Source organism: Anas platyrhynchos, chromosome 1 (assembly GCF_047663525.1).
Source record: "Anas platyrhynchos isolate ZD024472 breed Pekin duck chromosome 1, IASCAAS_PekinDuck_T2T, whole genome shotgun sequence".
Taxonomy (NCBI): Eukaryota; Metazoa; Chordata; class Aves; order Anseriformes; family Anatidae; genus Anas; species Anas platyrhynchos.
Genome location: NC_092587.1, coordinates 126,610,615 through 126,623,462, shown reverse-complemented (window position 1 = coordinate 126,623,462; position 12,848 = coordinate 126,610,615). Strand labels below are relative to the sequence as shown.

The 12,848-nt window shown below is 39.2% G+C and overlaps 1 protein-coding gene across 1 annotated transcript in view; it reads right to left on the bottom strand.

Annotated features, from left to right (window-relative positions):
- Nucleotides 1-2,657: 2,657 nt before the first annotated feature.
- The window catches only part of BCLAF3 (BCLAF1 and THRAP3 family member 3), a 33,587-nt gene continuing 23,396 nt past the window's right edge, over nt 2,658-12,848 (bottom strand). The window contains exons 11-12 of the mRNA XM_027448333.3: nt 9,213-9,368; nt 2,658-7,751 (exon numbers count right to left, since the gene is read on the bottom strand). Coding sequence (XP_027304134.2) covers nt 7,722-7,751; nt 9,213-9,368 — 186 coding nt within the window. The 3' untranslated portion in view covers nt 2,658-7,721. The remainder of the gene's footprint in view (nt 7,752-9,212; nt 9,369-12,848) is intronic.

The window sequence follows — 12,848 nt, the reverse complement described above, 5'->3', positions numbered from 1 at the left end:
GACTGCGCCAGAGCCGCCGGGAGGGAGCGAGGGAGGGACGGGGCCGGCCGCGGGGCCGGGCCCGGCGGGGCAGGGAGGGGAAGGGAGGGAAGGGAAAAGGGGTCCCCAGGCAGCCCCCCCCGCCGCCACGGGTGCTCCTCGCAGCACTGGGGGGCCCCACAGGGGTTGGGGAGGAAGGAAGGGAGGGAGATAAGGAGATATAAAGAGATAAGAGCGGCTGCTGCTCGGAGCGGTGCTCGCACAGGGGCAGGAGCCGCTGGGGGAAGCGCCCCCGCAGTGCGTGTGGGGGCAGGTTGAAGGCTACGGGGTGACAGCTTCCAGCGTGGGGTATTAGCGAAAGGTGAAGCCAAAGGAGCTGTACCACCTTCAGGGAGGTGATGGGGGATGGAGAGAAGAGCATCGGGAAGGCAGGCGCCCGGCCCTGCCCCACCCAGCAGGGTTCAGCTGCAGGAAAGGCTGGTGGGGATGGGGAAATGCCCGGGGAAAAGAAGGACGGGGCTGCTGGGGCGTGGGCATCCACCTTTTGTTAATCTATGATAATGGAGAAAATAACCGAGTTTCACTGATAAGAACCTTAAATAGTTGCAGATTTCTTCTTGATTTTTTTTTTTTTTTTCCACAGCTAGGAAAACTTCATTTTAACTTACTGCTTTGACATCAGAATGGATTGGGATGCTCCATCAGCTCGGCTTCCCTTCTTACCCTTTACAGAAACCTAGTCATTGTGATGCCATAAAACCTCTATAGAGAATACTCAATTGAAAAGCTTTAAATAAAACAAAAAGTAAGTTCAGTTATGAGGACTACAATGGAGTACAGGTTTGATAGAGGTGCAGACAGCCTCCAGTTGGGAGCTCCGCTGAAAAGTGAGGAACAAACCAGCTCAGTACTGGTTTCAGGAACACCAGGACACGGAATTGCAAGCCCCTGGCAGAGTGCAAAAACTTGGAGGGAATTGAAAAAATATTTTCTCTCCGTACATACACAGAGCATCTTTCAGCCAGCCACACGCTGCCAGGAAGCCCACGTTCTCTCCCACACACCTTAATAAAACAACGCTGGTTTCCGTTATCCAGAGCTCATTGCAGAAGGGCCTGTAAACTTAATTATCCGAAAGTGTTACAGCTTTAATTCCACAAAGCCAACACCAGGAAAAGCAGCAGCTTTTGCCTGATAATTTCAGCTGTTTAGCCATGTGATGCTCACATCTCTCAGACCCATGTAACATGTCGAACTGCATAGAATCGATGCATCCAGCTTTGAGAGGAATTGTGATAGTTCTATCGTTAGCATGCCAATTTTACTGAGAGTTGGGCTTTCTAAAGTTTCAGCTGTGTAGTTTAAGGTGGATTAAGTGCTGTAAATGAAAAACTTGGTGCATCCCAGTAGCTCCATTTCTAGAACTTTTCAGGGCTAGTAGTAGAAGTGATAAGGAATAACACAAAGTAGTGAGTTTTCCAGCTCCATATTACAATGCATGGAAGAAAGCCAATTTTGCAATCAGACTCCCACATTCAACTCAGCTTTGAGGAAGCAACACTGAAAAAAAAAAATCAACATATGGGAAGTTGTTGGCTTTTCCACCGAGTAAATCTGTAACACAGTGAAGTCCTGTCCTGGAAACCAGAGGAAAAGAAAATCATAGTACCTTCAAGACAACTTCCCATTGTTCCCAAGCCAGAGAATTTCTACAGGACCTTGTGTTCCTATAAAGTCTGCACCAATAATGGGCACCCCTCAGTCAGGACAGGACAAAGTAACATTGGAGATTATTTCAGTACCTTATCCTTGTGGGAGAAGAGAGGTGAGCGAATACGCTGCAGAGGTAGAGACATTTAGAAAATGAATGGTTAAGGAGCTGCTTAGAGAAGAGGGAACCTGCAAATTTTCATCAATATCACTTTTAAAATAACTACCTAAACCAACATGCTTTACAGGTCACGATCAAGCACGTGCGCTTTTGAAGACTAGAGTCTGATGGTTGGAAAGCATCCCCCAAGCATTACTGGGATTTTTGCTTTGTTTTTTTTTTTTTTTTTTTGTCAAGGACAGTAGGATTAGGAGTTATTAAAAAAAAGGTGACTTACATACAGTGAAGGCTAATATTATTTATATTATGCCAAGTTTATGTGAGCAATGGGGGGTGGAGGAGTTAATATTTCCTTAATAAAACCTAATTCCTGCTTCTCTTTGTTAGTGAATCCTAGTGTTGAGACAACATGGTTATTCTTACCTAGTACCAATGATATTTATGTATTACAGAAATTCTTAAAAAATGTGCACTGGTTTATTAAATGCAAAATCTGGTAAAGTCAGCCAAGCGTGTGCTTTCACCCATACTGCCCCTTTACCGGGCACGAATCAAACTGACAGAGATGCTAACGGTTTTGAATGCCATTGAGAAAGAGAGAGATGTAACTGCTTTCAGAGCTTTTTTTTTCCCCATTCTTCCTTAAATATTTATTTTTGTGGTAGCCCTAAAGGGAGATTCATGTTTTATGTCCACAAATAGGGAGCTTCTTTTAGGCAAAAAGATGTACATAGGAAGTGGATCAAAGCTTCAAACTCAAGCAGCAAGTTACATAAATAACCTTCCAACAGCTACACACATCAAGTAAAACACTGAAAATGATGCCAAGTACTAAACAACTACTGAATCAAGTCATTGAATGTATTTATAAGTAAAAATCTTGTTACAACATTTATTGTCTGTAGAAACAAAATTTACAATGATTTTATAGAAACTATGTTAAACATACATATAAACATACCTACATCTTGATATATACTTATTAACATGAGACTTTTAGGTATGGGATAACATTGTCAAAAGCACCATTGTGGACTCCAAAGACTACAGACTTGAAATGCTTTTGCATTTAACTCCATCTTCAGTAGTTTAAAAATGTTACTTTTCATCCACATTTAGAAATAATTACATTAAAGGTTTCTAGTCATGTTGTGTGTATGCGTGTGTACATTCACGTGCACATACACTCAGAGAATCCTTGTGGAAGGGGAAACTACAGAATAAATAAGGTGAATATTAATATATTTCTTAGAAATGGACATTAGCCCACATCCTCATTCAATTGTTAAAAACAGTCCTGCTATTCTTAAAACAAAACAATGAGACCTTTTTTATTCCATGAAGAGTGTACTAAAAACAACTGTTTCCACCCTGTCTCTTCCTTCGACAATAAAGACGTAAGAGGAGCCAGTCACAAAATAAAAGCCATCTACTGCATTATTTACAGAAAATGAAATATTAAAAAGACAACATGAGATTTAGACAAAATTCAGAGCAGTGAACAGAAGAAAACCACGTTAAAGTGGTAGGCAGCATAAAACTATTAAACCACATCTAAATGCCTACTCAAAAAACCCTCCACCAACAAAAAAACTACTGGGACAAGGAAGGGGGCAAGGAAGGGGTTTATGGACAATGGTTTTCTCAAACCTAACACTGAAAATGTATGCTCACCAAGCTTAAAACAGAACACATCTAAGTGTTCATTGCTGTCCTTGATGTCAAGGGAGCCAAGTGTTACAAGTAGGCTTTCAAAGACCTCGAAATGGCTTTCTATTGCATTTCCCCTTTGTAAGGAGAGCCTCCGATCTTCAAATCCTGCAGCAGGGGAACGAAGTCTGTCAGGGGCCAGATACGTGTGGAAACATCCAGTTCTGGCAGATTCATTAGGATGCAAGCCTGAAGTCCTTCCTTCAGAGAGCTCTCCTGTAGTGAACTTTGCAGATGGCTGTTCAGATGCTTAAAGAAAGGCAAGAGGCATGTTTCTACAGTGTATGGGAAGAGATTTCTTCAGAGAGCAAGGAAGTTGAAAATCTCCCTCTGTTTACAGTCTTCTGAAGCGACTACTGAGAAATCAAGTCTCCGTAGCTTAATCTTTGCTATAATCATTAATCATCTTCTCCAAGCAACTCTATCAATTTCTAAGACATGACAAAAATGACTTTCTAAAGCACAAAAAGCACTTTTGAAAACCCAGCCTTTTGTAATGCCCAGAAGCATAATCTTGTTTTGTTGATTTTTTTTTTTTTGAAGCAAGTTCATACAAAGAAAATTCAGCATTTCGTACCGAGGCCGTGGGAGAGAAGGCAGCAGGTTCAGATAGCCAGACAACTGGCTATCAGCTGGATTTACTCCCACCCCCTGCTATTAGTTACCTGAGCGGAGATAGTCACACTGAGGTCTCCAGACCATCTAAATTCATCAGGTAAGGTGACTTGAAACATTTAAGTCACTATTAGAGTTAAGGCAGTCTTGTATATACCTTGCAAATGTGTTGCTTCTTACTAGCCCCAGAACTCTGTTAACCCTGTGAACTTGATCATTACATTAAAAGCTGCGAATCATAAGATGAGGCTTCTAACCCAATCAATTAATCAATTTAGAGATTAAACTGATCAGCAATGTAAGTGCTAACATCACAACTTATTACTTCAGACACTTAAGGAAGACTCTATTAAACAATTGCATTTTGGATATCAATAAAAAAGTTTCACGTGTGAACAACTGCGTTGTTCACATACAAACAACAAGCATTTAGCAGTCATTTCAAGTTGATTAACAGAAAGGCAATTCACATTTACAGAAGTATAAAACAGAAAAGCTAACTAGCTTTTAGACAAACCCATTCTTAACCTGCCCTTCCAATAGCAAACGCAGTGACAGGCTTTACAAGGAACACTGTTTCCCTTTGGAGCTGAGGATGACCCATATCCTTAAAGCAAGCAGTTATATTAAACAACTGTACCCAAGTCCATGCTCCTGTTGGAAACAATGCAACAATTAGAGTATTACTTAAGTCTTCGTACGGAGGGCATTTTATACAATGCAGTCACAATATAGAAAGGCACAAAGTTATTCAAGTAAACTGACCTTTCTTCTGCTTAATACTATTTTTCTCATCTCGTGTCTTCATGAGCCATCAGTAACTTCAATATATTATTCTCAACTAAACACTCTATATCCTTAAAATATTCTGTGCTGAAAAAATAAATGGGCTGATTTGTGTATGAGTATACAGACGTAAGCCTGCAATTAAAAGAAGATACAAAGCAGAGTAAAGTCACACACTAGATAGACTAGATAGTTTGGCTGTCTCTACCACTTAACTCAGTCACAGAACTAATTTTCTGTACGAAATTTATGTGAAATAGGAAGTTTTGTCATGACAAAATCCTGAATTAGTAAAGCAATGTTATCGGTAAAGAATGTAATTGGGGCAGATGGAATGTCCTCAGAAAAAAGCTAAAGCAACTGCAACGGGGGCTACATTTCATCATATGGCGTTTATCTTGGGACCAATGATGGGCTGGGGAAGGGGAGGGTGTCAGTAAACTTGCCAAAAATATCACGTTTGCAATACGTTGCTCACATTTACAGAAATAATTAAGCTAAACTGTTAAGGTAGTGAAACTAATTGTGCACAAGTAAAATAAAGCACAAAATCAGGAGCCATTCACATTTCCAAAGCTGCTTTTCAATAAAAGATAAAAATGAAAGAGCAGCATTAACTGGCTGAAGTCAGGCTACTTCAGTTACTTCCACACAACGTTAGCAAAACTGGCATGTCAGAAGTTTCTTCACCTATCTTTTCCCATTTCCTCAACAGCCAGTTCTCTTCCAAGCTTTAATAAGAACACTGCAGGAAGCTTACAGACACAGTAACATCCTGTTGAGTGAGACAATCAGTAGTTTGTCCTATACCATGTATGGTTTCACCTGTGTTTTACAATGCTTTAGCACATTCAGGAGCAATGTAATAGAGCCTGTCAGCTTTAAGAAGAACCTGCCCCAACCTGCAGGGGCACACGCAATGCTCCTCTGACAGCGGATTGCCTAGCCATGGCTACTCCACATAGTCACTTTGTGTTGACTCAATCTCTTGTTTCAATTCCTTATTTCAACCTCCCAGTAAATCTACACAGCGAAATTTTGCCAGATTCATCACCAACAGCATAATTTCTTAACTGCAGAATGTTAGCTGCATTTGACCAGGGAATCTCCTTCCTTTAGCTTCCCGTTTTGTGTATGTATGGGAAAAAGTTACTGAAAAACTAGTTGAATCATTTAGTAATTACTTCAGTTGAAAACTTGGGTTTTAGAAACTTAAGCCATCTGGTGTTATTGTTGAATCACCGTAAAAATCAATGAATCTGGCACGCTTCCTGCCTTCTTATTTCCTCTGAACACTGAGCAGTACACCCCATGAATTGAAGATTAAGTGACACCATTTTAGCTGTTCTGAGCCATACTTACAGTTCCAATAGACAGTCCCTCTACTGATAGTATTTCAGGAAAAAAAAACAACATAAGAAAAGCATGCAAGAAAAAAAAAAAATCACATCCTGACTTTCCACCAAAACCAAATTTCATATCTCTACACTTACCTCTACCCACTACCAGAGCTCTGATCGGTTACCCACAACAGAGATTAGCCTGCATTCTCTACGGCTAACACTCAGACTGTGGGAAAAAAAAGTTTCTTAAAACAAATAAGAACATTTCCTTTGAAAACTACTCGTTATGCATCTTTAATTTACCTGGAATAAGAAGTCTTAAATCTGTAACAGAGACAAAACCCTACTATACACTATATATTAAGGCAAAAGCTATAAACAGGAAATAAGCACAATATTGTTTATAGCTGCTTAGAAAAACATGGCAAGCTATTTGAGTTCTGTGTACAGTGTAACAATATGCTCTTCTTTGAAGTATGGTGACCCAGAGAATTACTGGGATTTTGAACAAAGTTACAAACTATCTGCATTTAAAGCAGTTTCAATTATGAACAGCGTTGTTAGAATACATGCCTATAAAAACTTACATTTTTTGCCCTTTTTTTTTTTCTTCTTGCAACTAAATACTTCAGGCCCCAATTTCAGAATCCACGAAACCACCAAATCATTTATGACCAAAAAAAATGATTAGAAAACATGTGGCTTGGTTAAGAATGTCACACACAGAAAAATGGGACAGAATAACTTTGAACACAGACCAACTAATCCTCTAACAAACCCAAGCATGCTTTCAGTGCAGTTATAAGCTAATGCTACAGCACATTACATACCTGCCTGTTCGTTCATTTCAATCAAATACCGAAAATACTGTCTCAACATCCTAACAATTCACAAGTGTATACACACATCAGAAACCCAAGAATATTATTAAATTAAAATGAAGTAATACAAAGCACTTTTACGGAAACAACTGAACAGAGGTGTAAGATCTACTGCACAACCTAAAAGGTCATTACTTGGAAAATCCTGAGCTAATGTGCTATTACCAAACAATTCAGGCACTTTTTTTCTCCTTTTTCTTTTATTACATAAGCAATAGACTTCCAACATATAAACTTCTGGGTATAACAACTCAAGTTCCATCTGTAACATCATGCTTAGAAGAAAAGGTATTCAATAAATAAAGACTCCCTTCAATGACTTCTTTACTTGAGGCCGGTATGCAAAAGGAACTAAAGGTACAATGTTTCATTCAAATACTGTAATTTAAAAGCAATTATTAAAACTGTAAAAAAAGTTCCGCAGCATTCCACTACTGAAAAATAAAGTTATTTTTAATCAAGAAAGTTACAGGGTTAGTTCCTTTATCCTACTGTAGGTCTTGACAAAGTTGCAAAAAATGAACAGGTGTTCCCTTTGCTGTGTTAGGTGTTTCAACTTCAGGATCAGAGCTCAGTTCAGGTTTCTGTCCCAATATTTAAATTTCCCTACAGAGAAAAGTAAAACAATCATTACCATCAAGTAGTAACAATTAGAAAAAAAAAGCAAGCTCCCAACCTTCCTGCAGGTACTGTATTATTGTATGTAACAAATTCTTTCAGTTACAGATTGGAACAGCAGAACTGTAAAGACTGCAAGTGACTACACAATTATTTCAGAATGGTGAAGTAAACCATGAAGGTGTTCTGACCAGTTTAACAAATCTTAAGGACAAACATAGTTATTATGCTACACAAAATAAAGGAAATGCTAGAATCTAAGGAATATTTGGGTTTTAAACAGTTAACGAGTAATCACTATGTTATTAAGATAATGGCTGTCCTTATTCTTCAAGATTTTACCTCAACTCAACAATACTCAATTTCTTCATTGGTCAAAAATCAATATTCAGATCTTATTATGCTTCTCTAATTCAAATCATAATCTCTGGGAGCCAGATTTTGTTAAGATTGTTTTCATAAATTCCAGACAAGAACCTTAATATCCAATTAAGGAACAGCATTGGAAATGAATGGGGGAAAAGCTCACTACAACAGAATTATATTACGGCACTTGATGCCCATTTTACTGGTTTGTTATTTTTGGAAAAAAGCCCTTCTCCATCTATTTTCCACTAATTCCAATTCTGTTCACCCTTCAGAGATCAAGCTTCTTGGAGTCCATACAAATTTAAAAGCAATTCACTTGTATACTTGAGCAAGAAGCAACCTGTTTAACAGGTAGGGGGGGCTGCACAGGTCATCTAATCCAATTCTCTGATGTCTGAGAAACCCCATACAACTTTGACCATACTTAAAACAAATCCTTTATTAGAACTGATCAACTGCTTGTCCTCCCACAAGCTGTAACATTTCATTCTGTTCGAAACTTCTTCTGCACCTTAACACTATCACCATCCCATGCACACCCCAAACCAGAAAGTATAGGACAGATGTGCCTAATTGCTTCAGCTTGAGCTTAAACCATTTTACACAGACAGCACGTACTGCTTTATTCAGAACAGTACTCCAAGTGTGTAATTCAAAGCACATGATGAACTCTTAAGGCAACATAACAAGAGATGAAATACAGACTTAATCAGAAAGTGTATTAATATCCTTCAAGTTAATTTAAAACTGTAGCCTGAGAGGATGTAACATTTCTATACAGAGGGACACTTTCTCTTATCAATAACAGATCAAGGAGAAAATACTAGAACAGATGTAACTACAGAATCTCTGAGCCCACCTCTGATTTGCAACTATCCAAAACAGATTTCAGAAAGTTCCTATGGCATAATCATGAAGAAAATAAGTGCAAAATCAAGTTTGCCTGTGGAAGTGCGAAGAGCCAACACCCCAAGAAATCCCCTCCAAGTTATTCCATGGCGATTTAAGAACTGGAGCAGATCAATTGAATATTCACATTTTCTAGAAGGACTTAGTGAAAAATAAATTAAGCCAACTCACCTTTTCTTTCCTCAAAAATCCATCTCTGAATTTATTAGTGGTAAATCCCCTTACACCAACAGAACGTAACCGCTGGTACTTAGCTTGAATATATAAACCCTTCTGTACTAAGCCTGATTTATAATGGGATTGCAAGCGACCATCTGCAAAGTTGCTCTGTAAGGATAGGGAGAAAAAAAATGCACAAAATGAGGGCGCCGAAACTCAATAGTTTATATTTACAGTTATATACACATGTAAAACCTACAGTTCTGAACAAGAATCCACGTTTGCAAGTGCTGAGCCTCTATTTTCAATTTGCTCTTCTTCAGATTACTAGCTACTATGTGGATCACAGAGCTGCCACGTTGTATTTACTGTTTAAAACATCTGAAACCATCTTCCTCATTGAAAATGAAAAACGTTAAAACATTGTACAATCCATTTACTAACATCACTTGCTACTAAATTCACTGATGTTAGACTGCAGCAGGCAAACCTGTTGAGCCAAAAACAGTTACACTACACAGAAGTCAGTAGGGCTATTTTTCATACAGTTCTACATTATCTTGTGGTCTGAACATAAATTACTCTGTGCTGTTATCACTTCCAGACTGAAATACTGTACATCAACCTAGCATGGGAATAGGAATGAAGACCAGAGGTAACAAAAAGCTTACAGGTGAGTGGCATTACACATACACAGAAAGAACAGTATTGCAAGACCAACACTGATAGTTATAGTTATAAAAATGTTTCTGTCCTTAGGCACTCAGACCTCCAACAAGAAAAAAAATCATGTACTCCTAGGCTGTGGTAAGTTTGGTACCGGTTTTTCCACTGTTTTCCACTGTGTGGAAGATGTACAGCTAAGAAGGGACTGTACAGAACAGAGGTTCCTTTATGCACAGTTCCTGTTACTTCAAAAATCATTTCACCCACCTACTACGTAGGAGCTAAGAAGCTGTCCCCATCAGTTCCCCAGGGTTACTCTTAGAGTGTTTGTGGGCAGAGGACATACTTGCAAAAGGCCACTAAATGCTAACTAGCTCCTCTGCTGAAAAGGTACCTGAGTCTCAGCACAACACAATTAGGTGCAAGTCAATTCCTTAAGTAGATATAAGCCTACCACAGGGAGAGCCGAAGGGCATTTTTAATGCTATATTAAGCCAGTGAACGCAGTTAACATTAGAAGTTCTCGTTTCTCCCACAACTGCTGTGGTTCTCTGCTCTGACGTAGGTAGAGGCCTTAGTGGTCTGTCACTGCATTTGTGCAGCAACAAGCGAAGGAGCAGACTGAATGGGAAAGGCAGAAATGTACAAGATACTGAAAGTGAGACTATACACGCACTTTAGTTTCAACTCCAGTATCTGCATAAGCAGGGAGGAAGAGAAATCGAGGTATTATTAACACAGCAGAATCAGCTGCAGAAGAAGTTAACAGGCCATACATTTGGTATGTAGGTACCGCAGTCACACACAGGTCAGAGGCATATGAGGTAGTCTAAGGTGTGTGAGAAAACAGTTCACTTACAGTCTAAAAATATGCTAGAGTGACATCTATTTTTACATTAAGACTATTTTACAAATAACGCTAATCCCAGTGCCTAAGAACCAATGGCTTCCAGCTCTCTAAGAGCAAACATACACCAACGTACTGCTGGGATGGAGTCAGTTTTCTTCACAGCAGTCTACACGGTGCTGTATTTTGGATTTGTGACTACAACACCACTACCACCACACCAGCGTTTTGGCTAAAAGCTAAGGGAAGGGAGCTCTTGCTTGGGCACTGGCTGGGCAGTCAGTTTGTGGGAGGTGGTGAGCAGCTGTCCTTGCATCATTTCTTTATTCATCCTCTTTCCTTTCCTTAACTCTCTTCATCTCATCCCATGAGTTTCTTGCTTCTGCTCTCCCTATTCTCTTCCCTGGTCCTTTTGGAGGTGGGAGCAAGAGGAGAGTGAGCAGGCAGCTACATGGTACCATGTGCTTGCTCTCCACAGCCATTAATACACCAAACCATGTAAAACAGAACAAAGTTTAGTTCAAAAAGATAACCACGCACATACCACTTAAATGTGGCTTAGTGATTCATTTCCAAGTGTTACTACAAAAAAGACCTTTTAAGTTTTATAAGATTTGTCCAGATCTTTTATGAAACTACTGCTCTAAAAATATTTTTGTACTATGTTAAACTCTTGAAAAACATATGGTCTTGCAAAAATAATCTAAATAAACCCCTGCTTTTGCTTATTCAGCTAGAACTCCTCCGTTTTATGTATCCGGAAGGAGCATATTTATTTGTTTTTAATAATCAGTGGAAGGCTCTTGAGTATAGAGGAATCAAATTGCCTTCCTCAAGAAGGTTTTAGCAACAGAAAGGATTTTCCCCTCCCATGATGTTATGCAGGAAGAAACTCAATGTGAGAACTTGATGAAACTAATGTCAAATCAGCAGTGCTGTTTCCATGGCAGTGACAAAGGTAATGTACACGTATGGAAACCGCAATACCAGTGAAAATGCTGTTTTCCTTACAAGTTTAAAACACCATGGGACAGATCACTGGATACAGCAGTGTTCGGGTTTCGTATACACAGGCAATGACAGTTTAAGCAGGCACTTTCCTGTCTGCATAATCTCCAGCAGGATTCTTGGCTGAAGTAAATTAAGGCAGCCATTTGTTTTCTTTATATTACGAGGCAATGCAGGTAGTTGATATAATGATACAGCAGCCAGTGCTAATGATCCATCCATCCCCTACAAACTGGCAATACAGAGGGGATACCAATTAAGAGACTGCAATGTCCTTACATGTTAAAATAGAAATATGTCAGGCTGACATTTTAAACTTACTGGCTTCAGATTGGAAAAGTCCCCCCCCCCCCAAACACTACCGGAATAGAGTTAGCGAAGCTAACAGTGTCAAAAAGGGCTATCTGGCAGATTGACTGGCAAAGCATACTTAAGCAGGAGCACCCCAAAAACTTTCATAACAATTTGCTTATGTTCAGTCTGAGGGAAGGAAAAGGGAGGAACCTCCTCACCCTTCAAAGTTTCATCCAAAACACCAGCTACTCAACTTACCCAAAGCCTTATTTCAATACCCCTATCTACAAAATAAGATCACTAAGTCTGTGTGGTATTTTACTCCTGTTAAATAATTAGTAGGGGTACTTGTAGAGTAGAAAGTGAGTATAAGTTGTGTTTTTCTGATATAAATGCATCTAATTCAATCCATGCATAGCATGCCACTATCAGCAGGAGAAAGTGTTTGTTTTCTGATCCCATAGTACATTTTACAATTAAAACGTTCTAGAAAGAAAATACATTATCACAGGAAGCAATACACCTGCTCACCCCTTTATCATCTTGAGACCCTGAAAATAAAGTTTTAGTTGTTTGTTTTTTTTTCCTAAAAATGAATAGATAGCAATATGCAGGGTTCACACAAGACTTTAGTTCCCCAGAAATCCCTATACAAAAAAGCAAATAAAATAATAGCATTAATACATGAATTGTACTGCTTTCAGAATATCTGAATTTCAGGAAATGTTTCAGGCTCCCATACGTATTCAGAGAAAGAAAGAAAGCTGCTCAGCTTGGTTTTGAACAGACGATCTTTCTAGTCATTTTTCACTTTCTGCACTTCCCATTCTCAG